At 39.7% G+C, this 26,909-nt stretch overlaps 1 protein-coding gene across 4 annotated transcripts in view; it reads right to left on the reverse strand.

The window, feature by feature from the left end:
• The window catches only part of CACNA1C (calcium voltage-gated channel subunit alpha1 C), a 610,648-nt gene that overhangs the window by 141,745 nt on the left and 441,994 nt on the right, over positions 1 to 26,909 (reverse strand). For 3 of the 4 annotated variants that reach the window (XM_087722897.1, XM_087722893.1, XM_087722896.1), the window contains exons 8-10: positions 23,652 to 23,755; positions 19,618 to 19,790; positions 549 to 639 (exon numbers count right to left, since the gene is read on the reverse strand). In XM_087722897.1, coding sequence (XP_087579023.1) covers positions 549 to 639; positions 19,618 to 19,790; positions 23,652 to 23,755 — 368 coding nt within the window. Of the gene's footprint in view, positions 1 to 548; positions 640 to 9,847; positions 9,914 to 19,617; positions 19,791 to 23,651; positions 23,756 to 26,909 lie in introns of all 4 variants that reach the window. The other variant, XM_087722895.1, reaches the window with a different exon arrangement.

Genomic DNA, 26,909 nt, shown 5'->3' on the forward strand with positions numbered 1-26,909 from the left:
ACAAGTAATGGGAGCTCACTCCGTTACATGGTGCTGGGGATTCAAACCGCTGAACTGCCGACCTTTCTGATCGCCAAGCTCAGCGTCTTAGCTACTGAGCGTCCCTGGGTTAGTTTTTAGTGTCCCTTTAATTTACTCTATCCAGTCTGAAATTTATGAAAGAAGCTTGTCCAGATCAAATGTGTGGCTTGGCCAAGGAAATTGTCTTGAGAAATTCTTCTTAATATCACTTTCTATGAATATGAATGTCAGCTTTTTAAAAAACAACAACTAAGAAATGCTGGACAGCGGATACTGGAATATTTCTTTTGTACAGAGTTCTAGGAATAATTTTCTGATGCATTTATAATGTTCTATGGAAAAGTCTGACAGAAAATGTGAATCACTCCAAATTCACTTTCCTTCTTGGTTTTTTTTTTTGGGGGGGGGGGGGAGAAACACTTTCAGACGAAGATAGTTCTGATGTATATTTTCCCCCTTTAATATCATCCAGGCTGCCTCTTGGAATGAAGAGGACCTCAGCATAATATAAACAGAGTCAAACTCACGCCAGTCGTGCGCCGCAGTTTTCTCCTTCAATATCGCCTCCAGCCACATTGTCGGTGTTCACAGATTCTGTCTCACTGGTAGGCATGCTCACTGTAAGGGTCAGAAGAAAGAAAAAGAAATAGATAGTTGGTAATTAGTCCGTCCTGCATAAATGAGCTTTACTATCAGCAAAAGCACCAGCTTAGCAGAAAGGCACATCGTAAGTACGAAGAGGAAGCACAAGCAACTGAATGGAGTTTTAAGATTTAGAACTACCGCATTTTTCGGAGTATAAGACGCACCAAGATTTTGAAGAGGCAAATTAAAAAAAAAAAGTTTTTGCACTCTGTAGACCTCCCAAAAATGGCCATTTTTTTGAGAAACAGGCCCGTTTTTGTCCCAAAAAAGGGCATGCATAGCCTTTAGGAGGCTTATATAGTGCACCAAAAACAAGCAAAAAATGGCCTGTTTTTCACTCATTTCTGCCCTCCCCAGCCCCCAGGAGCAGCCTGGAAGCCTTCTAAAGGCTATGCATGGCCATTTTTGCAAAGGGGGCAGGGTTTCGGGAGGCAAATAGCTGTATTCAGTGTATAAGACACACCCAGACTTTCACTCTCTTTTCTGAGGGAAAAAGGTGCGTCTTATACTCCGAAAAATATGGTATGTGATTGAAGTACAAATCTCAGGTAAGGCCTGTAACCTCTAGATACTGAAACAAATTTCAAGTGTCAGTTTGTACGTACAGTGTGTGTGTGCGTGCGTGTGCACACACACACTGACATGCACGGACCCATACATATACAGCTAGTCCTCATTCACCAACTGCGATGGAGACCAGCAACTCTGTCACTAAGCACTGTGGTTGTAAAGTGAAATATCCCATGACTGCATTCAGCTCTGTTGCTAAGCAATGTGGTTATAAAGTGAAATGTCCCAAGCCAACTGCATGATGACTACAACTTTAAGGACCGATCACAAGACTGTTTTTTGCAATGCCATCATAACTTCAAATAGTCACTGAACAAATGGTTAGTAACTGAGGAGTACCTGTGCATTTTGAGATTTGGGTATTTAACACACTGTCCAGTTGCATAGTTGACAACTATCTCTGATTGTTGACTCTTATGAGTTGCAAGGATATCGTCTTCCCAATGATGAGGTTTTTCTTTTCAACTGTATCAGCACCTTATGAGTAACTATTCCTTTGGCATCTTTTCTGCTGAACAGTGATATAAAGACCCCCATCCATCCAGCCATCCACCCATCCAATCACATATACAGTATTTCTCAACCTCAGTCACTTTAAGATGGGTGGACTTCAACTCCCACAATTCCCCAGCCAGATTTACTGTATGGGTTGCATTGAAGAGTGGCTGAAATTGAGAAACAGATCACATATCATGGCTTGCATTGCCTTGTGTTGAAGAATCTTGTCAACTATCTTACAAATTAAAGGCCAGATGTTATAATATTTGGAATAATAGGATAATAGAATAACGTAGTTGGAAGGGACCTTGGAGGTCTTCTAGTCCAACACCCTGCTTAGGCAGGAAACCCTGCACCATTTCAAACAAATGGTTATCCAATATCTTCTTAAAAAGGAAGATTATTAAAGGGACAAATAGCACAAATAAATCTATGATAGCAAGAAAAAAGGTTCATGTTGAATTCTGGATCATTAAAACAAGCCTTTTTTTCAAATTTCTCTTATCATTCAAATTATCTCTGTGGCCGCTGTCCACCCATGGCTTATGTCCAAATGTCCTCAGCTGCCTTGCACCTCCACCCTATAGGTGGATAATCTGACCAATAAAATTAGTGCTTCATGGTACAATCTTCAGGTATTCATCTGTTCTCATATTTCCCAGTGGTTGGTTCCCCCCGCCCCCCCACTGATCCTCTATAGCAGGCCTGTCAAACTGGCGGCCCGCGGGCTGGATGCATCATGCACAGGCCACACCGGCTGTGCAAAGGCAAAAAAGTCACGATGCGTCTGTGACGCGATCGAGTTTGACACCTGTGCTCTACAGTATAACAATCTTCCTCTCATGTTTGCCTGTTTTATTAAAACAATGTATCCTAGATAAAGATGAACATCTGTACACTTCATAAAATATCCTATTTGTGGATGAAACGAATCGTGTATTGTTCTGCCCTTGCTAATATGAATAGGGCAGGCCACGCCACATGCATTTAATTCACAATGTGAATTAAATAACAAACTATAACAAACTATATGTTCACTATTCTGCAAACTGGGTGATCCCCTCAGCTTGTGATGAGCCTACAGAATGAGCTTGTTTGCAGTTGAATTCTTCATGAGTAATCTATAATTCCAAGTAAAACAAAGGTGATTATTCCACTTCAGTAAGTTTCAAAATAAACTCTAGCACACCAACACAACTAGACACAAGAACAGTTTTTTTCCAAACACCATCACTCTGCTAAACAAATAATTCCCTCACCACTGTCAAACTATTCACTAAGGCATTATTATTACTATTAGTCTTCTCATCATTCCTATCACCCATCTCCTCCCTCTTATGACTGCAGGATTGTAACTTGGTTGCTTGTATCCTTACGATTTATATTGATATCGATTGTTTCCTGATTGCTTATTTGTACCCTATGACTATCATTGTACCTTATGATTCTTGACGAATGTATCTTGTCTTTTTATGTACACCGAGAGCATCTGCACCAAAGACAAATGCCTTGTGTGTCCAATCACATTTGGCCAATAAAGAATTCTATTCTAGTCTAGTCTGATCTTCTGAAAGATATGCATGGATTTGTTCATTTAACAAAACAATGTCTTCTTTTCTTCCCTTGAAACAGGACAACAAATAATGCCATTGTGTAGCTGATACTATGTCAGAAAGCAACCTATTTTGTACGTCTTGAAAACCAAGATAAGTGCCCTGTCTTTTCTAAATATTGGAGAGTTGAATAGATGTGAAAAGTAACATCTTGTTAGCCGCCAGTGGCTAACAAATTGTTACTTTTCACACCGGGGTGGGTTTCTCACCCCGTTCCAACCGGTTCGGTTGGAACGGGGCCGGCGGTGTCCTCGTGCACGCGCGCGGTGCACGCATGCGTACTAGCGTCTGTGCGATGCTCCAGCTGCTCCTGGAGGATCACGCAGGTGCTGTATGCGTCCTGCGCATGCGTAGAAGCGCAGAACTCGTCAAAACCGGGTAAGGAGCGCGGGCGGGCGGGTGGGCCCTTCGCCATTCCCGGAAGTTACTTACTTCCGGGTTCGCCGACCAACCGGTTCGCAGGGACCGCCGCGAACCGGTTGAAACCCACCCCTGTTTTCACACCTATTCAACTACCAGTGGTTTTCATTATAGGTAGTCCTCAACTTACAACCCCAATAGAGTCCAAAATTTCTCTTCCTAAGTGAAACATTTGTTAGGAGAGTTTGCCCAATTTTATGGCCCTTGCCACGGTTGTTAAGTGAGTGACTGCAATTCTTCAAGTTAGTAACATAGTTGTTAAGTAAATCAGGTTTCCCCATTGACTTTGCTCGTCAGAAAGTTGCAGAAAGTTGACCCCAAGACACTGCAATTTTCTTAAATAGGAACCAACTGTCAAGCATCTGAATTTTGATCACATGACAATGGGGAGGCTGCAATAGTTGTAAGTGTGAAAAATGGTCACAAATCACCTTTCTCAGTGCCATTGTAAGCTCGAATGGTCACGAAACGAACTGTTGTAAGTTGAGGACTATGTGTACTGCTAAAGATTTTAGCTAAGGAGCAGTGGTGGGTTACGACTGGTACACCCCGGTATGGGCGTACCGTTGCCTGCCAGGAGCACCAAGTATCATTCCGGTACGGAACTACGGAGGGCCCACCTGCTCGCCTGCACTCCTTACCGGTATTTGAGATTTTGGAGGCTTCCGTGCATGCGCACGGAGCATATGGCGCCTGCACGATGCTCCGCCAAGCAGCTGGAGTGTTGTGGAGGCATCGCGGGTGGTAAGTATGCATGTGTGTGATGCGCACATGTGTGTGTGCATGCTGCGTGCGCTCATGTTGTGGACGCCCGGCCCCGTTGCACCGTACCGGTTGCAATGGGATCCAGAACCCACCACTGCTAAGGAGCTAACCAGAAGCAATGATTATTAATCTCAGCTATTCTCCGCCCAGATTATTATCATTCTTCAGCTTAATTTTATAAAGAATGATGATTTTTAAAGAGAAAGTGTTTTATAAGCATAATGAAAGGGAAAAATAGCTCTCAAAAATACATTTTGTATATAAGGCACTGTTATTCTTGATAAAGTGTAGCACGTGTTCCAATATTTATCGAAAGTCTTAAACCTTAACATAATTATGTGCTTATTGTAGTTCTTTTTAAGTTGGTCATTTAAATAATTTGGATGCATCTTAATATTTGCTCATACTGTAATATGAATACACAGCTAGCATTACTAGAACCTTATCAAAGGCCTTTATCATTCTTTAGAGCTCATTCCCTGCTACACCTCAGCTACTTTTTTTTAATAATGGGTACAGAATATTGGCAATGAGCTCTTTAATGAGATATAAAGAACATTTTGTTAAGGTTTCAGGTTGTATTTAATAGATTAAAACAACATTGATTTTCATCCCTTGCTCAGTTCAAGGGAGCTTGTTAAAATTAATTGCTGACAGAGGCATATAGACACTTCACGGTAGACATTATATTGTAAAGCGATCAGTTCTTACTATGCATACTAACTTGAAAATCCTAGGTTAATGCAGAATTTTGCTGTGATAGTCAAAACCTTCAATAAAGGGTGACAAACACAGTAAACTTAGCTAAGTAATACATGGTGCTTGAAGGAGGCCAAAATCTTACTCACTCAACTCCAAAGAAAAATGTTTGATTTTTAAAACTGGAAAGAAGTTTAAAGGGGGAAAAAAGGAAAGGAAATGAAGAAACGAAAAAGAAAGGGGTAGCCGGGCAGACAGAAAGCAAGGAAGGTATTATATATCTGCATATCTTAAGAACCACTCAAATGAGAGATATAAACGAGACTGGAAAAAATGGATTGATTATATACAAAATAAATACGGGACTAAGAAATTCCAGATAGCTTATGCTTAAGATCAGGAATGATTTAAATTGTTTAGTTTAGCAAGGAGGAGCTAAGTTCAATGTAAAGATGTTATCAATTTCTTATTCTTTTTTCCAATATATTTTAGACTGTGTTTGTTAAAAATCTATACCGTGTACGGGTTCTGGGAAGTCGGGGGGGGGGGATAGGTTGTGGGAAGCTGGGGGAGAGGGTGGGGGGGAGGGATATATATCAGGTTTGACAAGACGTGTTAGATTTTAATGTAATTAGACCCCACATGTATACTGTTTTTTTTCCCTTATATTTTCATTACTATTATTATTACTATTTTTTTCTTTAAAACTAGGACATGTTAAGCATATTGACATGTAGCGGAAATACACCAAGGAGAGGAGGAGTGGGAAATAGAAGGGAGAAGAAAGATGGGAAGAGAAGGATAGGAGAGAGGGTAAGGGGGGAAGACGAGAAGGATAAGGAGGAGGGGATTGTAGAGAGAGGAGCAGTAGAAAGGGAGGGGAAGTAGAGTAGAAAAGGAAGGTGGAGGGAAGATAGAAAGTTGGAGGGGGGTAGAAGAAAGAGGTGTATGGAGAGCAGAAGAGCTATAATGGATCTCTATTTTTCTGGGCATTGTTGACAAGAGGAACTGATGTAATTATTATTTAATAGTATAGGAAATGGGCTATGTATAGTATACATGTGAGTGTGTGTTATGAAAATGAAAATGGAAATAAAAAATATTCTCTAAAAAAAAAAAGCAAGGAAGGTAACTGATTGGTCAATCAGAGCTTTTCTATCAACACCAAGAAGTTGAAGGGAGGAGTTAAAACTCCAAACAAAAAGTTCCAGCTAAAGGTTAAACCACATTTACCTCCTAATTGAAATAGGGTTCCTAACAAAGATTTTTTTAAAAAAATTCTGAAAAATAAATGAAGAGAGGGAATTAATCATAAAATATCCTTCTTTCTCCTGCCATGGAACAGAAATAGAAAAGAGTAAGAGAATATCTCATGAAGTTCTCATGCCTTCTTCAAAATCTGCTCCAGAGTGAAACAGGGAAAAATGAACCTAGAAGGATTATCATCCATAAATGTACAAATACAGATATCAAATTCTATTAAGAAGGAAGTAATGACTTATATTCTTCATTAAGTCCCAATATTTTCAATACAGTTAGAGGTAGGCTGTAGGTTCATATTTCTCCCATGCTACCTGCATATGTTGGGTGGCTGAAAAGCCTGGAACACTGTCCTGTCATGTGTTTGGCTTGGCCTGTTCATGAAAAGTTCAAAACTTGTCAGATGCCTTCTGAACTTTCCTTCTTTCCTGTTCTATGTGACATTTTAACCACTGGTCCCCAGGAACTGTATAAAAACAGCTAAAAACACCCCAGTTGCATTATCCAGAGCTAAAGAAGTCAGTTTTTGCTTCTCTCTAGCCCAGAAGCCTGCAACTGGAACCGCATGTGGCTCTTTCATCCCTCTGCTGTGGCTCCCTGTCACCCACTGGTAAAAAGACAAAGGACACCATGCTAGGAGGAGACTCTATAGTGGAGGAACCGGACTTCTGGTCAGCAGAGGAAAAAGGACACCATGCTAGAAGGAAGCTCTATGGTGGAGGAACCGGACTTCCGGTTGGCTCCAGAATTGAATGGGGGGCTTCCGGTTAGGACCTTTGTGGCTCTGAGTGTTTAAGGTTGCCGACTCCTGCTCCAGCCAGCCAGCCAAACCAATCTTTTTTGTGATAGATACCTCCATAAGCAAGAGAAAGGAAATCACTATTTTCCCTTGCTTGTACATCTGAAGAAATGGTAAAGCTTAAAGGAGATGCTCCTTAAGAAGAGAGAAGACTGCTTAAGGGGGAGACTGAATGAACCTTTATTTCAAACACATGTTTAACTCCACATTACGTTTGCCCTTCGGTTACAACATATTAACACCAATAATTCAGTTTGGGTGATACTGTTTTCAAATCTGGGTGACTCATTATATTCAACTTACATAACAGGATTACTTACTTAGCTCTCATTGAGTTCTAGTTGATATCTATCCAGCCTCAACTTCATTACTGGTAAGTGCTTAAGGCACTATATTTCAGAAGGCTTCATGTTCAAAATTCATGAATCCTCACATCTGCTAACTATGAAATGTTCAATGTTCTCTGTTCTATTTTCTTAGTTGGGGCTAATAAGTTTGAACATGGTCTCCTCAATGCTTTCAACAGCAATAGTTCCAGACTGCAAACGTCTTTGATAATTCATAATCAATCTAAATCCTTAATTCTGTAACATTAAGGTCAATGAATATTTTCCATGTCTCTGAATAAGATATATAAAACAAATCATAGCCAATGACTAACTATGCAAAAGTGACTCGGTGAGCATAGATAAATGATCTAGCAGTTTCTCAAATGATCAAGTTTTATAAAACCTGGAGAATCCACAGCATTCATTATGAAAAGATCTGTCAGTAAACATGGTTTATTTTGATTAGTATTCACTCACCTGGGGTAGATTTATACCATTATCTTTTGCCACATCAGAGATATAAGTACCTCACCTCCCAAAGACCTATTAGATCCCACAAACTAGGCCTCCTCCGAATTCCATCTGCCGGCCAATGTCGGTTGGCGACTCCCCGGGGGAGGGCCTTCTCTGTGGCTGCCCCGGCCCTCTGGAACGATCTCCCCATTGAGATCTGGACCCTTACCACCCTGTCAGCCTTCCGCAAAGCAACTAAGACCTGGCTGTTCCGGCAGGCCTGGGGCTGTTGAACTATCCAGCCCCCTCCGAGGTTATGACTTTTGTTGTATTTTAAATTCCTGTTTTCTATTTTTATTTTTGTACCCCCTCCCCTTCTGATTGTTAGCCACCCTGAGTCTTCCGGGAATAGGACGGCATACAAGCCAAATAAATCAAATCAAATCAATCAATCAAGTAGGATCAACAATACATTAATCTAATTAATTAAATAAATAAATTGGAAACAAAGGAAACAACTACACAAGAGAGGAAAATCATCTTTCTTTGGATGTGCATTTACGTTTGAGGTCATGGAAGGCTGTTGCCAGACTGGCAAATGATGCTGTAGCCCTCATTGGTTCTTACTTATTTACAGCAGTATAAAAACATTGTCAACAGTATCATTTTTAAATAAAAATTTAAAATATCCTTAAAATTTTCCACAATGCTAAATGCAGTAAAAGAATTCCTGTAAACACATACATGTTCTTCTCAGAAAAAGCAGATATTTGCTTCCACTCTGTTGGGAATGAGATATTTTGGCAGAAAGATTTTAAGTTTAAGTTTACGTTTTAAGATATGAAAGAGTAGGGACTATAACCAAGAAAGCATGGTACTTGTAGAGATATCATTGCCTCACATTAGCCTCCCTCCCCTCGTACTTCATTCCTATGACTCTGGGAGTGATCGGGCAGGCTAATTAATGTGCACATTTGTTCTCTTTCCTCTGTATGTTGTGCCCCAACCTCTCCATTCTCTAAGCAACAGTGGCGGCCATCTTGATGTCTTCAGTGCATGTACAAGATCTTGATCAGTTACCCAGAGCCAATTGTGACCCAGCTAATCAATCAACTGGAATGTCCAAGGATGATGCCTCTAATCTGTATTTGTACTGTATATACAAAATAATTTTAAGAAGAGCTTCCCAACTCTTACCTTTGCAATCATGGTATTGAAATTACTTGCCTCCAAAAACGTATCTGCTTATTTGAATGTCTAATCACACCTGACATTGAAAGTACCTACTGTGATTCTGGCTCGGCCTACAATTTGCTCCAAATTGTAAATTTTAAATTGTTTGCTCTACAATTTAAAAACCTGGTTCACTAAACATGGGTTTGTTTGTCATTAGCTGCCCAGCATTTTACCCCACCATCCTCAAAAAGCACCAGTCCTTACTGATCATAGCTGAGTTACAATAATCATTGTCATATTGCATTCAGAAGCTGAATAAAACCAGCAGAGCATAGGATATACAGAATAGAATTATCCTGAAGTATTCATCAGATGAAATGTCTCCAGGTGCTTAAATGACCTTGATCATCTTCAATGCAATTCTGAAGATGCCAACAAAATATGGATCGTAAATGAAGATCTCCACTTTTGAACACAAGAGCATGACGTTGCAAAAGCAACAGAAACAGACACATGCACCAAAAGACTGCACAGCTACTACAACAGAGAAACACACACGTATACAGAGAGGATCAACACAGAGGACATTGGAACGTTACCATGAGTTTCTGTGGAGTGACTAAACCAAGCAAACCTTCCTTTCTTCTTATCGGCTGGAGTGTTTCCTTTCACAGACAAGATGGTCAAGTACCAGGAACAAGACATCAACAGAGAACATGCAGCCAGGGACAATCAAAAGAAAAAGAAATAAGGAACTCAGCTTACATATAGGACTATCTTTCACGGTGGGAATTAAAGACACAAAATGAAAACAAAGGCATATGGAAAATAAAACATTATAACAGAGGGCACAGTCCGTATCTCACAACATCTCCTTCCACCTGGACGGCAGAAACTCCAGAAATACCAGGCTATTAAAATGAAGTCACAGATGCTGACATGTAGAATTGCAAAATTCAACAGAGCAAGCTCCTTTAGTCTAACCCAACAGCATACTTTCTTACACTAATTTAGGACGTTACCTACCAGAAGCATATTTTATTTTTTTACAGCAATGACAATGCAATGACTTCTCTCGGCCTACCATAAATTGACTGTATTATGCAGATGACGGCAACTTAGAGAGGCAGAAAACTAACTCTCTGTGTCATCTACTCCAGATCTGGTGGACCCCAGCCCCACACAGCCCTGTAACTGTGGTCTGTCTCTTAGAGCTTCTTAGTCCTTGCCACAGAGCCATTTTTTTCTGTTAGTACCACAACCACATTATCCAAAAGAGGGCAATGTATTTATTCTCCCTGCTCTCTTTTATAGCAATCCTGAAGACAAGCTTGAGAAGGTGTTTGTTTATTTGTTTGTTTGTTTGTTCAGTTAGTAACTTCAATGGGATTTGAAGCTGGATCAAAACATTACAGTAATTGGCTTTCCAAGAATGCATTATCTCTAACCATTCATTTTCACAAGGAAATCATTGATAAAAGTTTCCTAAGGCAGAAACAGTCTGAGTTCCGGAAATCTAGTCTAGCCAGTCTTTGTAAGTTCAGCTGGAACAAGTAATAGCACAGTGAAAAAAGAGATAGGTTTATTTAGAAGCATTTAGAATCAAATACAGGTAGTCTCTGACTTACAACTATTTGTTTAGAGATCAAAGTTATAACAGCACTGAAAAAAGTGACTTATGACCAGTCCTCACACTTACCATCTCAGTATCCCTCCATCCAGAGGTGGGTTGCTCTCGGCTCTGCCCACCCGCCTGGACACTTCTGCGCATGCGCAAAAGTGTTGCACGCATGTGTGAGCGCATGAGCAAACCAGTAGTAAAAAATTTAGAAAATCACTACTGCCCATATCACATGATCAAATGAGGACATTTTGTTAAAAATATTCATGACTGGGAGAGATATGGGAACAAGGTCAGCCAATGAATAGGCACAGCAACTAAGTCAGCCAATGGGAGCTTAAACAGATCTGAGTCTGCGCAGAGAATTGAAACAGAAACTTACGCAGTCTGCTGCTGTGAGAAGTAAACTAGCAGTCTGTCTGGGGTTGTCTACTGAAATGAAGCTAACTGCTTGTGTTTGTCTGTAACTCTCCTGCCTTGTGTTTACTTGGAAGAACCACCCGTTGGTATTGTACATTTATTTATCTATTCTTATGTATATAAAGAAGTTAATGAATCCTGCTGCATCAGTTATCTGTGTGTCCTTCTGGGTTTGAATTTATGCAACAAATTCTGACACATTTGGCAAATGGTGTGCATTTATGATGGTTGCAGCGTCCCAGGATCATGTGATTATCATTTGCGACTTCTGACAACCAAGTCAATGAGGGAAGCCAGGTTTGCTTACCCACCATGTGATTCGCTTAACAACTGCCTTGTTTAGCACTGGAAATAGTGGTTCAAATGGTGGTCATAAATTGAGGACTACCTGTAGATGAAATATTTGCTTGTGCATATGGTGTTATTATTTTTATTGAACAGATGTACAATTTCTGATTTTTATGACTCAATAAAAATGGATTAAAAAACATTTTCTGCTTTTATATTGTGAGATGTTGCAAGCACTGAAAGAAATTGAGTACACGTATAAATAAAGAACTGTTCTTACTTGACAATAATATTTCATCATGAAAGGTATTTTAGAAAACAATCCATTGGTGCTCCACAATGCCACTTCTTTTCCAGAAAGTATAATCAAAATTGGAACACCAATTCCACTGCTCTTTATTGAGTATTGCTAGATTTATATCCTGCCTTTCATTTAGGAATTCAGAGCAAAGCATATAGTGTTCTCCTCTCCTATTTCCCCCCACTACAACCAACTAGGTTGACTTGAGAGAGAATGAACTAATAGTGAATCGCAAAAAATTTCCCCCCTATAACACAGAATCATGGAAAGTTCAAAACATTCCCCTGCTTTTAAAAGGGCGTGGTGGCTCAGTGGCTAAGATACTGAGCTTGTCGATCCAAAAAGTTGGCAGTTCAGGTCCCTAGCGCCGCGTAATGGCTCCCGTTACTTGTCCCAGCTTCTGCCAACCTAGAAAGTTCGAAAGCACATAAAAAATGCAAGTAGAAAAATAGGAACCACCTTTGGTGGGAAGGTAACAGCTTTCTGTGCGCCTTCAGCATTTAGTCATGCCAGTCACATGACCACGGAGACATCTTCGGATAGCACTAGCTCTTCGGCTTTGAAACGGAGATGAGCACTGCCCCCTAGAGTCAGGAACAACTAGCACATATGTGCGAAGGGAACCTTTACCTTTACTATAGGTGCTTTATTGTTGTGAATTTGATATTTTGTATTATGTTAACTAATTCCTTGATTAGGGCAGTATGCAAACTTGAAAATAACTACATTTACCGGGTAGAGAAGTGGCTGTGCCACAGGTGAGGTGACCACTTGCAAAAGGCTTTGAAGCAGCCACAGCAAGCCTTCCGAAGGACATGGCTGTCTCAATGATTTAAGAGCGGGGGCTTCCTTAGCACCAACATACTTTTTGAAGTGGAAAACCTCTTAGAATGTTCTGTGCAGCCAAATGTTTTGCACCTTGGAGTAAAGAGGTTGAACAAGTATTCTTCTAATGAAATGGCTTTCCTCATGTTTTTCAGGAGGGTAATTTTGGCTTCTGTGCCACTTTAGATAGCTGGATAAACAGCATCGAATTATATTTTATAATATAATAGGTATGTTTAATGCTTTGAGAGTAATTGCTTTTTGAAATTTGTAAGTACGCCTGGAAGCATTTATAGAGCTGGAGAATTGCTAATATTATTATCTTAGTTTAGGTCTTGTGTGTGCAAGTGTTATACAAGCATGCCTCAAACATCTGTTAAATTAAGTTTTAACTTTAACTATCTCTAGCTATTCCTCGACTAACTTATAGATATTTAATTTAATTTGAACACATTCTTAGAGCAGATTTTTGTGTTTTATTGACTGAATAAAAATGAGTAATGCTACAGCATAATTCTGCAACCCACATTTTGCCTATTTATTTGAAATCAAATACAAACTTCAACACTCTTCACACCTGCTGCTCCTGAACAAACCTGTTCACTCCTCCTTTCTGCTTATTTTGAATGTTCTTCTCCCAAGCTTTTCCCAAGTTCTCTCAAAGAAAAGGGAAGTATCTTTATATAACCTTACTTCCCTTTCTCTGCTCTTTATATCTTCTCATGCTATCTGCAAAACTTCTCTGTTTGACCAGATACAGAATAGAATAGAATAGAATAGAATAACAGAGTTGGAAGGGACCTTGGAGTTCTTCTAGTCCAATTTCCTGCCTAGGTAGGAAACCCTACACCACTTCAGACAAATGGTTATCCAACATCTAAAAAAATTCCAGTGTTGGAGCATTCACAACTTCTGGAGGCCAGTTGTTCCACTGATTCATTGTTCTAACTGTCAGGAAATTTCTCCTAAATTGCTTCTCTCCTTAATTAGTTTCCACCCATTGCTTCTTGTTGGTCACTGGTCTTCATGGAGACTTTAAGACAGGGAAAGAGTGACATCAATACTTCTTTTTCTGGGAGAAAAAGGCATTAAGTAGCTATTAAGAAGCATGTAGAAACAGCTGTACTAGTTTGCTTACAACAGCTATACTAGCTATTACAACTGTAATAACAGCTAAACTGGTTATTGCAACAATTTTACTTGAATAAAATGAATTTTTTAAATCCACAATCTAGACCTCCCCAAGAAGAGGAACAGTCATTTTTGAGATTTTTTTAGTGTTTGAATATTTTGAATAATCAGATTCTTTAAGCCAAGGCTGTCAAACTCCCAGCCTGCGGGCCGGATGTGTCATGCACTGGCCATGCTCATGCTCGGTTTAGCGAAACGGGGGAGGAAGTCTCGATAGGTCACGTAACGCTACCGTGACAATGTGAGTTTGACAGCCCTGCTTTAGGAAGTAGCTCATTCCTCTTTATTGTTTAACTGCAGTGATCATTTTCTTATGGATTGTTTCTACATGATCTTGACTTACAACCAGTGGTTTAATTATAGTTTGGAATTATTATACCCTTGGAAAGGGTGCTTTATGGCTTTCATGTTACATCACCCTCTCCCATGGTCACATAACCGCATGTAAGGTGCTTGGCAACTGGGTCGCATTTATGAGTGGTTGCAATGTCCCACGGTCATGATTTGAGATGGTTTTTGCTCATTTCCGGCAAAAGGGAGAACTGACTTACAGCTTACAATATGATTCACAACAACCACATGATTTACCTAATGACTGCCATAAAATCAGGACCACACACATGGATACCTTGATTTATGACTGTCATAACTTACAACCAAAATGTTGATCCCAATTTCAGTTGTAAGTCAAGGAAACTTTCTGTTTCCATTTAGCTAAACTCACTTACCTTCCTTTGGTAGAAATCAACGAAAGGCTAGAAAGCAGTTTTAATTTTTTTTTAAAAAAACATTGCTTTCCCTTGGGAAGAAAAAGTGTGGAAAAATTAAGCAAAATGATGACAGCCTGAAGGACCTTCATTACACCACTAATTTTACACAAATTTTTTGGTCCTTCCTTTTTGATAGCTTCAGGAATAAAAAAAAGTCATCCACATATTTTAGCAGCTATGAAACTATTCATTAAACTGCAACACAAGGAATTGCTAAGATTTTAAGCCTAGCGACTTAAAATCTTCCTTACTCATTTTCATTTTTTTCTGAGAAATTGGTAAATCTTTGCTCTGTTTCATCCCAGCACAGATTAATAATAGCTGTAGGATTTAGAATTGAATGAGCATAGAATGGACTGTAGCCTTCTTTGTTTGAAAAACAAAATAACTTCTCTACAGATTATGGTACAAACATTGTGAATGTCGCCAATGTTACCAGTAATTCTATCACTACTTCAACCATTATCCTTCTATTGCTCAGTGAGGTTACGGCTACCTAATGCCTGTTATTAAATGCATAGCTAATATTTTTGCAGTTACATTCTGAATTTCTATCATCTTGAGAGAGAAAGAAAAATAGACAACATTGCATTCGAACCCTTCTCCCATTGTTTTTTTTTTAATTAAAAAAAAAAGGTAATAAATTCTAGAGGATATAACATGATTTGTGTTCAAGGAATAAATATCCATATTCGTCAACATTCTAGTTTCTTTTCTGTGCTATTTTTTCTTTTTACAATTGAATTCTGTGGCTGCAGAAAATTATTTATTTAAGAAAACAGAGTAATAAATATTTACCTTAAATATGCCTTACCTTAAATACTTATCTTATTTAGTAAAACAAGGCTTCCTAAATAATCTAATAGCATTTATTTATCCATTAGACTGAGTGTGGGAAACTGAAATGCGAGGGATTTTCAAACAAATTTGATATACCGTATGGCTTCCATCACAAAAGAAATAGATTATTCTAAGAATACAGGCAGTCCTCAATTTAGGACTGGAAAATTCATTGTTAAGTAATGTGGTCATTATGTGAAGGACCCTATCACCACTCCCAATTTTATGACTTTTTTTTGCTGTGGTCAGTAAGTGAATCACTGTGATTGTTAAGCGATACATCACACGATTGCATTTTGTGGCCATCCCTGCTGGCTTTTTTCTTGACTCTGCTTGTTAGGATCTTGATATCTGGGAAGTCAGAAATGGTGATCACACGATCCCAGAACACTGCAACCATCATAAATGTGAATTAGTTGCCAAGCTTCTGGACCATGAACATGTGACTGCTATGGTGATAAATAAATGTGAAGACCGGTCTTAAGTCACTTTTTCCAGTGCCATCATAACTTGGAATAAATGCTTAAACAAATGTTTGTGAGACAAGGACTGCCTGTACTTGGAAAGGTGCTTTTGTCAGGCCTGTAGCCAGATTCCTTTTGGATCTTTGGCCTCCCAAACTTTCTATTATTTCACTATGCCATTTCTATTGTGGGAAAATGGGAGGGGGTGGTGGTACGGAGTTAAATGCTATGTAGCCAAAATAAAATTCCTTTCTAGAAAGCCAAGGTCATCCTTTGTCTCTACACCTCTGCAGCTGACCGGAACTGGATGGGTAGAACTGCCAGCATGGCAGTGGAAAATTGGACCATGTGATGGACTTGTGGGTGTGGGGGCAAGATCTTGAACTTTTAACTGGGTGGGGAAAACCGGGAAGCTTTCAGATTCGGGTTTTCCCAGATGTGCCAACATGACTCTCTTAATAAATTGTGAGCCGCCCTGTGAGCCGCCCTGAGTCCCCCCAGGGAAAAGGGCGGCATACAAATAAAGTGACTATGACTATGAAATTGGAACTTTGAGCAATACTTTGCCCTGGACTCTGATTTAATTTTGGATGCTATTTGGAATCCTGACATTAACCCAAATCTTTTATATCTTCATAAAACTGAAAAGCATAGTGACCTTAATGACTATTAAGCCATGGGGAGCCATGGCGGCGCAGGGGTTAGAGTGAAGTCCTGCAGGCTACTTCTGTTGATCACTGGCTACCAGCAGTCTGGTAGATCGAATCTCACCAGAGTCAAGGTTGATTCAGCCATCCAGCTCCAGAGGCCGATAAAATGAGGACCCAGATTGTTGGGGGCAATAGACTGACTCTGTAAACCACTTAGAGAGGGATGTAAAAGCACTATGAAGCTGTATATAAGTCTAAGTGCTACTGCTATATTATAGAACTGGGCTTATTTCCTCTTTTTAATTGAATATTTTGCATGTATTTTGAAGTAGAGATAATGCATTCTAGCAACTAAATCAAACTTGAGATTTCCTTGTACACGCCTTTCCTGTATGAACAAATCGTAAATCTTCCCATTCATTAAATGCTCACAAATGAATTTGAACTCAGTTGCCTGAAAGGAAAGCCAAAATCATCAACCAATCGACGTCCCACTCCCTGGGACGTTAGGTCCCCTCCTGTTTGTAGTTCATACAGTGTGCAGTTGTTCAGCTGATTGAAAAAAACCTGTAGTTGTGAGAAAAACATTACTAGCTGCAAAGCCACTTTTTCTCCTCCTTGACTTAATTACTGTCATGCTGTATGCATTATTTCTAATAACACTAGAATAGTCATTGTTTATATAGCTGAGAAATTTCTACTCTAGAAGTATTGCTTTAAAATGTATCTTGTCTTTTTATGTACACTGAGAGCATATGCACCAAAGACAAATTCCATGTGTGTCCAATCGTGACCCGTCAAAACCGCGCTCGACTAAACCGCACCCGATTAAACCGCGTCACTGACGTCATCAACAGGGCGACAACAGCCAGCACGGAGAAAGAAGGGCGCTTTAAATAGCGCTTTGAAAGCAAGCCGATTCAACTTAAGGTAAGGGTTAGCTTTAGGGTTAGCTTTAGGGTTAGCTTTAGGGTTAGGTTAAGGGTTAGGGTTAGGTTTAGGGTTAGGTTAAGGGTTAGGGTTAGGTTTAGGGCTAGGTTAAGGGTTAGGTTTAGGGTTAGGTTTAGGGTTAGGTTTAGGGGGATTAGGGTTAGGTTTAGGTGTTAATTTTAGGTTTAGGGTTTACAGCATGCTTCTGTCTCTGCACTGTTGTCGCCCTGTTGATGACGTCAGCGACGCGGTTTAGTCGGACGCCGTTTAGTCGAGCACGGTTTTGTGGTGGAACCGTGTCCAATCACACTTGGCCAATAAAGAATTCTATTCTATTCTATTCTATTCTATTCTATTCTGATTAATTCCTAAAGGCTATTGTCATAATGTCATACTATTGCTATATTACACCAATGACTATATGACAATGATTAATCTCATCATTCCCAAATTTATCCTCACAACTATTGCTTTGAAGATCTAGTCTTTAAAATGTCCTGTGCTGGTTAATGACCACAATAAAAGAACCTAACCCAACCTAACTTCTTATTATATAGTAAAGATAAACTTACACAATCCATACTTAGCACACATCGAAAATGTTTACATCAAACAACTCATGTTACTCTATAAATGTTTCCAAAGCTCAGGGCCAGACAACAGAAGGAACTCTGAAATACAGTGCAACAAGGGAGCCTGGATGGAAGCAAAACAGCCACTCTTTGACTTGGACATGGTGAAGCAATACAAACGTTATCAATGGAGGAATCGCAGCTCTCAAAATGCAAGTCATCAATACCCAAGCAAGAAGACAAAACTGTGAAATGTTCCGAAAGGAGTAGCTACTTATTTAATACTCATTTATTTAACATGCTTTTGGAATCATCTAAATGTGCCATGCAAGTACCCTCTGAACTTCTGCCAAAAAGTAGATCACCATACAGATAGAAAGACAAGGCAGCAATGTTTGTTGCCGTTTGAAGCACATTCTTCTAAGCATTGCATGGCTAAGGAAGGACCATGTCTAATCATTTTTTTTTCCTAATCACCTCCAGCAGCATCATGCAAAAAAGCAGAATACGAATTAAAAATACGTTAGCTGCTGGCAACCAAAGAATATCTTTTATTTTGATACCGAAACAGGTCAGATAACCGACTGTGTCTCCTCCCCCCCCCCCCCAACAGACATATACCGGCTAATTCTTGATGTACTATAAACTTGATAGAGTACAAAATACCTTGAGAAAATCTGCAATGATTCATCTTGATGCTGATTGGAACAGTGACATAATTCAAAGCAATATTACCTTTATTAGGCAATAGTTGGGATGTCAAACCTGCGACGACATGTTGTTGCCATGTGACGTATCACAAATTTTCTCCCCTTCGCTAAACCAGGGGTGGACATGGTCAGCAAGTGAGGCATCTGGCCTGCAGGCCGCAGGTTTGACACCCCTGCACCATAGCAAACCAAGGTTCATGATGTGGAGCTGATATTTCTCTAATAATGTGATTTCACAAATCATACTGATGATATTTTGATTCTGATCTGGTGTTATTCTCATGATGCAAATAGTATGCTAGGTACCTATTTTAAGTTCACAGGGCCATTCTGGTATTGCATTTACTTTACAGATAGTATCGCTTTTATATTTGGCTTGAAGCATTTTGGCAAAAGGATGTTTCAGAAATGTTACAAACACCAGCATAAAATTGAGTCAGCTTGAAGTATTCGAGATAATTATTTCAAAGGGAAAAGGATGAATTGCAGTTCAGTAAACCTAGGGAACCCAAAGCAATTTTGAACCACATCTCTTGGGAATCCTCTAATAAAAAGTATGTTCCAGTTTTCCTTTGTAACACACAATGCCCAGCAAAGACATGATCTTTTGGAATCAATAGTAATTATATTGACTTCTTCATCTTCCCCATCCTATTTTTATAGAGCATTATTTGATTTAGAAGGAAAACAACAAATTTCAGCTCATGCGGTTTCTCAAAATGCTGAGCGCTTTCAGAAGTCATCTCTGGCTAGGAGCAAAAAAGGAAAACAGGAGAAAGTTTCTTACTGTTTCGGGGCTTCTCTTCATCCATGCCTTCGTCTTCATTTTCTGGATCTATATCTTCTGCCTGAGTTATCCAGTCTAGATATCCCTTTAGGTCCTCCTCCAGTTGTTGTTTCTCTCTTAGCTTCTGAAAGTCACCCCGAGCTTTTGCTTTTTCTCTCTCTTTAGAAAACTCCCTGGTGAGAAGGAGGGGATTAAATTAAAAGAACAGAAGAGAGAGAAATAGAAAGAAAGAAAAAAGAGAGAGAAGATAAGAGAATAACTTGAATTGCCCTTAAAATATTAGGTTTCTTGATATGATAACTCAGCTGCTCATATTAATTTAAGCATTGTGTTTCCTCAAGATATATTACTAGGTTTTAAAACTGCTAATGGGAGCTCTCCATGCTGCATCTCAAATTACTTTTGTAATTTGAGATGTAGATATTATTATTGTGTTGTTAAAATCTCCCATGTCTGGTGCAATACTATATTCAATACATTACTAGGAATATAAGGCAGATTTGTTTCTTATGTCATATCAATTTGCTGTCTCAAGTTCTCTCGGTCCTATTGTTGGTTTTTGTTCCATTGTCAGGATTCTAATCATGGGAATTTTAAAATAGAATATTACAAGATACTTTATTTAATTCTTATGATCAAAAGCATCTCAGTGAATTAATTAGTGGAAAGACTTTTGCTACTAAAATAAATGGACCAGTTACATGGAAAAAAATTTAAGAGTTTGTCTATTAAAACCCACATTTTTGTACCAGTAAGCAAAAAGTGGACAATAAGAAAATCTAGTCAAAATTTGGTGCCTTTTTCTGAGCAGCACTTCATATAACTAAGGTGAAGAGTAGAGTTTTTTTTAATTAAGTCAAGAAGATTAAATTTATTTTTTTATGTCAATGGCATTTAAATTTCTTGTAATGTTACCCTGTATTATCCACTAGAAAAGTGGATACCTAGGCTATATTGGCCCTGCAATATTAAACATTATTGTTTAAAATGTCTTTTAATAATAATAATACTTAGAATATTTATGCTCAACACTAGAAAGAATATTGACACTAGACTTCGGATTCCTTTATTACAATATCAGATTTACTACTAGTATTAATTGTCTTGGCTTTAAGGACTATATTTTACATATCTTGTAATCTTTTAAATTATAGAGTGAAGGACTGAACCTGAATTTTTTGAAAAATATAGTTTGATTTGCTTGGCGTTCCTGCAAGAGTGATGGAAATTTACCTCCAGAAAAGCATATATTTCCCATCTACTGCATATGGGGTTCTGTATATTTTTTCTGCATCAGAGCATTCTACATGGGAAAACCATTATATTAATATCAAAGGGACACATTTCTGGAACATCTACAGCCAGGATGGCGAACCTGTGGCACATGGAGCCATTGGTCAGAGCATGTGAGGCGTTGCCCTGTCAACTGGCCAGTGCGCATGTCCACGCTGGCCAGCTGAGTTCAGCCTTTTTTAAAGCCATTTTTCGCCCTCCCCAGGCTCCAGAGGCTTTATAGGAGCCTGGGGAGGGCGAAAACAGCCTTCCCCCTCGCCGGAGACCCTCCGGAAGCTTCAGGAGCTTCTGTGAAGCCTCCGGAGCACAGAAAACCAGCACTACGGGCAAACTGGAAGTTCAGGAACAGACTTCCGGTTTGCTTGTAGGGCCATTTTTAGTCTTCTGGAGCCTTCAAGAAGGTCCCTGAAGACTCCGGAGGACTAAAAACGGCCCTACGAGCAAACCGGAAGTCCATTCCCGAACTTCCGTTTTGCCCATAGGGTCATTTTTATGCACTCCAGAGGCTTCAGGGAAGCTCCTGAAGCCTCCGGAGGGCCTCCAGAGGGGCGGGGGAGGCTGTTTTCACCCTCCCCAGACTCCTATAAAGCCTCTGGAGCCAGGGGAGGGCGAAAAAAAAAACATGTACAAATAGGGGGTCGTGTCTATCAAGCGCGCATGCATACTGTGGGAGGTCGCACATTGCATTATGGGTGTGGCACGCCCATGCATGACCCCCCTGTGCTCCCCACGCTTATGGCATGCGAGCCAATAAAGGTTCGCCATTGCTGATCTACAATGTTAAAAATGTTCTAATGATGGTAGTAAACTGGGTATCAATGTGTGATCAAAATGCATCCACGCACACAATTCTCTTTTATTTGGCATTTTGTGAAGTAATTTCAATTTTCCTTCCTACATCTTTGTGTATCGCACGAGGCCAAATTGTGTTTAGCATATATAGTACAGGTTAAAAGTAAAGCCACATAGTTGATTTGGTTAATTCCTGGTTTGTTTCATCTACATGTCTTTTGCCAACATCCAAATCTCTAGCAGAGGTATAGAACTATTTCGCCAATCTATTTGCAGGAATGTTTCCTAGGAACCAAGGGAAATGGTTTTGACGGTTATGCATTGCCGCTGTGTGTTTTGTGTTTCATCTGCTCTGCTTTTGTGTGAATGTCGCCTCTTATGGGGACTCTCAGCAGGCACTTTGGGCAGGCATACGTATTCCACTTGGAAGAAGCACTCAGAAAGTTAAAGTGAGCCCTAAGCATATAAAGCTTCATACTGTAGTTCACAACCAGTTCCTTAAAGTGTGCATGAAAAAAACTAGAACCAGTAGAGTAGTAGTGTTATGCAGCAGTAATGTTTCTGTCTTGGCACAATATGTGCAGTTGCACTTTTTATCAGCTGAAGTTTCGATGGTTTAAGAGTATTGAATGAACTACATTGCAATAATCCAATTAGCAGGCAATAAGGACATGAACGGAGATTATTTCACAGAAAGCAGAGTGTAAGTAGAGTGAAGACTGAGGATGAGGGAAGAGTTTGGAGAGAAAGCCGTTGGACCACAATTTAATCTGGAAATCTGGGCATCAGTCTATATTTATTTTCAAGTACTATTAAGTACTGTTATCTTGCAATTTCGGGATTTGTAAAAGAGAACGAACACAAAAACAATTTAGCTTTAGCTAAATTAATAAGGCAGGTTTCATAAATTCACTGTAAACCATGACACCAAATTCTTCTCTTAGCATCTATGTATTCTTGGTATTCCAACATTACTGTTATACCAAACCCTAATTTAGCACTTTTAATAGGCCAAATTGATTGTACAATGATCCTCCAGTATTGCTAGTTTTTGGCTGTCCAGCTAAGGAAGCAAACAATATATTCCAACTGGTAAAATATAAACATGGAATACACAGAATTATCATTTTAATTTACAACATTGAGCTCAAATTCCTTCTCAATGTAGGAATCTAAATTAATGCAAAGATGATGGTCTAGCCTCAGTTTCAATACATTTTATTTCTCTCCAGTGACTAGTTCCACCGTCATGCATGTTGTCACCTATCAGCCTACAATACTGCATTCTAACTACCGGGCCACTATATAGGGTTTAGACAAAGACCATTGATACTATCAAAAGAAATGTAGGTGCTGAATCAACACTTATATCCATAGCACCACCCCAAAGAATAGAAATACCAGTGTAGAAGCAAGGAAAATAAATAAATAACAAAAACAATTGGAAAAACCTTTCCCCCCCTTTTTTTGCTTACCCGCTAAGTACACCGAGAACCAAGTTAAGTACAAAAAATGAGCCTATGATGATTAATGTAACAAAATAGATCCAGGGCCACTCCCTTCCTATGGCATCATTGACCTGGAAGAGTGGAATGATAATTAGTGAGAAAAGTTGATTCCTGTGCATTGCAAGTCTCCAGTTGAGGGGAGCCTCAGTCACCAGCACTGAATTTGAACGTTGAATGAGTCAGTTATGAAGACAAGGCGAGATAGCAGCCTTGGGTCTAGGAATGCACAAATTTTCTCCACTCCTGATGGAGGTATTATTATATAGTCCTACTGTAATGTGACAGCCCTTAGACGTATTCATGATATGCAAATATTCATTAAACAGGCTCTTTGCTTGGGGTTTAAGACAAGCTAAGAAGCTTGGTGACCTGGAAGGATCCTGATCCTGGAGTCTTGCCCTGCAGCAGGAGGAGAAGTAAACACCAAAACTAACAGCTTACCCGCTCAACACACCAAGAACCAGATTAAGAACGAAAAAGGATCCAAAGATGACCAGACTGACAAAGTACACCCAGGGTAACTCATAGCCCATAGCGTCCTGCATCTGGAAAGATGGAGGGTAGTTAGAAGACAGAGGCAGAGAGCAGAAATGGTTAGGAAGAGAAGACAGAGTGTTTACACATTAGGCCTATCTAGCTGACTCCCGAGAGTTGGGAATGTTATAGCTGTTATTTATTTTGAGTTCTTTTGAAGATCTAGTGGCTCCGGACATTACGAGAGATCAGAAAGTGTGCATGAGAGTTCAATCACATTATAGAACTGGAAGATTCATATGTACCGTGACCCGTCAAAACCGCGGAGGACAAAATCGCGCTCGACGAAAGCGCGCATGTGACGTCATCACAGCGCGACGAAAAAAATTAAAAATTGAAATAAAATTAAAATTAAAGCAAGCCGATTCACATAAAGGTAAGGGTTAGGTTTAGGGTTAGGGTTAGGGTTAGGTTTAGAGCGTTAGGGTTACATTTAGCGTTAGGTTAAGGGTTAGCGTTAGGTTTAGCGTTACGATAACGGTTAGGTTTAGGGTTAGATTTAGGGTTAGGTTTAGGGTTAGGTTTAGGGTTAGGTTTGGGGGGGTTAGGGTAAGGTTTTCGCTTTATTTTTACATTTTTCGATCACAGCGCGATGTTTTCGTCGTGCTGTGATGACGTCAAATGCGTGCTTTCGTCGAGCGCGATTTTGTCCTCCGCGGTTTTGTGGTGGAACCCATATGTACATGTCATTATTTAAATAAGCCTCTTAGCAATAAAAAAATCATTTTTGACAGTTTTTTTTTAAAAAAATAGACAACTTATGAATAATGCACCACAAAGAAATATTCGGTAGGTTAATGTGGCTTAATGTAATACATTAGAAAATAATAATAATAATAAACAAGAGAAATCCTGATATTGTTTTAATTTCTTTTAAAAGTCAATTTCTTAATGATGAGTTTAATTCTGGTTCATTGGAGAGCTTTCTTTTGACACAATGACTATTATTTCTACTGTTAATAATGCCCTTAAGTGAGAACATTAAATTATGAAAATATGATGTTAAAAATAGCCACTCTCTTCACATTAGAGTATATTCTGTACATACATTTTAAAAGTTATCTGTAATTTTGTCAGGTTTCCTTTTTCCAAAGGATACATTTACATATATTTTTAAAACATTTCCTTTTGGCCTGAAAGAGGCAAATCCAAAACATTTATTAATACCCTCCAATAATTCCTATATGATTTACTAGCTTAATGCAATATATAGCATTGAACTTTTAATAATACTTCACATCAGGTCCAGCATTATGAGGAAATTACAAATCATAATGGCTTCAGGCGCCACACATATCCAGCAAAGCATATCTTTCTGCAGTTTCAACACCCATCTTGGTTGTTAAAAGAAAAGTAAATTTTGACTTTTCTTTGAATTTCTTTTTGGGGTACAAATATATGATCCTGTCTCTGTTCTATAGAAACATATGATCAGTATGGCAACTGAACTGATTTGTTCCTTCAGTTTCCAAGTTCCTTTAACTCCAAGTTCCTTTAACTCCATGGATTTAAAGACTAAGCCGGGGTGTCAAACTCAATTTCATTGAGGGCCGCATCAGAGTTGCGTTTGACTTCGGGAAGCGAGGTGGGGGTCAGCTATACGCCATTCGTGTCAGGGGTGCCTGTGGTGGCCCGAGAACTGTGCCAGCGAAAATGGGCTGTTTTCAGGATGGCCTTTGAGTCACATCTAAGCACCATGTTGGCCGCATCTGATCCCCGGGCCTTGAGTTTGACACCCCTGCTCTAAGGAGTAGCATCTAAAAACTATTATAAACAATGAATACTGATATTGTGTGGAAATGTTTATAGCAATAGCAGTTAGACTTATATACCGCTTCATAGGGCTTCATAGGGCTTCATAGGGCTTCATAGGGCAGCCCTTATATATACTTATATACCGCTTCATAGGGCTTCATAGGGCAGCCCTCTCTAAGCGGTTTACAGAGTCAGCATATTGCCCCCAACAATCTGGGTCCTCAGCTGAAGTAGCCTGCAGTGCTGCATTTAACCACTGCGCCACCTCGGCTCTCTTTATCTCATTGGAGGTTCCTTTTATATTGGAAAGTAAAGAATTGTTAAAAATCACAATAATATGTGACTCAAAATTCCCTATTTTTTATATCTATCTATCACAACCACTTCTTGACTTCAATTGCACTGTCATAGCCACCATCTAGATTTTATTTTATCATACCCTGTGAATATCTCTGAGTGAACAAATTTTAGAGGGTCTGATAGATAATCTACTGGATTAAATTAAAGACCCTTTAATTCCCTTTCCCTTTTTTAAATATATAGGCCCCATGGATCTTTAAGGGTCTTTAACTAGGGCAGTGATGGCTAACCTTTTTGTTGTTGGGCGCCAAAAATGCAAGGGCGTGCGCGCAATAGCGTGTGCTGGCACCCATAAGGCAAAACATGCCCCCACATGTACATGTGCACACAATCCCCCCCCATGCTCCCCCCACGCATGCCACACTACTCGCCTCCAAGCTGAGCTTGGTATTTCCTCTGGAGGGGCTGGGGGAAGAAGTTTACGCCCTCCCCAGGTTTCAGGAAAGCCTCCAGAGCCTGGGGAGGGTGAAAAACAGGCCCAATGGACCAAATGGAAGTTCAGAAATGATCCATTTCTGGCTTTCAGGGGACTGAGGGAGGCCATTTTTGCCCTCCCCGGGCTTCAGGAAAGCCACCGGAGTCTGGGAAGGCCAAAAAAACAGGCCCAACAGGCCTACCGGAAGTTCTGGTTGGCCCCGTTTTTTGCCCTCCCCAGGCTTGGGAGACTTTCCTGAAGCCTGGGGATGCAGAAAACGGCCTTCCCCAGCCCTCCAGAAGGCTAAAAATCAGTTGGCCAGTGCATGCATGCGCACTGGAGCTGACAGCTCGTGTGCCGGCAGATACGGTTCCATGCGCCACCTGTGGCACGTGTGCCATAGGTTCGCCATCCTGGAACTAGGATATCCTGCTGGATAGCAGACCCATAAAACAACTTTTCCTCTGGCTAATGTTGCATTAAACACGGCCCTAAGATGCATTAGCGCATACTCATGCAATATTACTCCCAATCAGATAAATGAGAATGGAATATCAACTCAACAGGAAAACTATAATGTATTGAGATGAGCTACAAATAACAGAATCTTGCAAGTCTTTTATAGGAACCAAAAG

This window comes from Thamnophis sirtalis, unplaced genomic scaffold (assembly GCF_051295495.1).
Source record: "Thamnophis sirtalis isolate CommonGarterSnake01/CBP01778 unplaced genomic scaffold, rThaSir2_p1.2 scaffold_9, whole genome shotgun sequence".
Classification (NCBI taxonomy): Eukaryota; Metazoa; Chordata; class Lepidosauria; order Squamata; family Natricidae; genus Thamnophis; species Thamnophis sirtalis.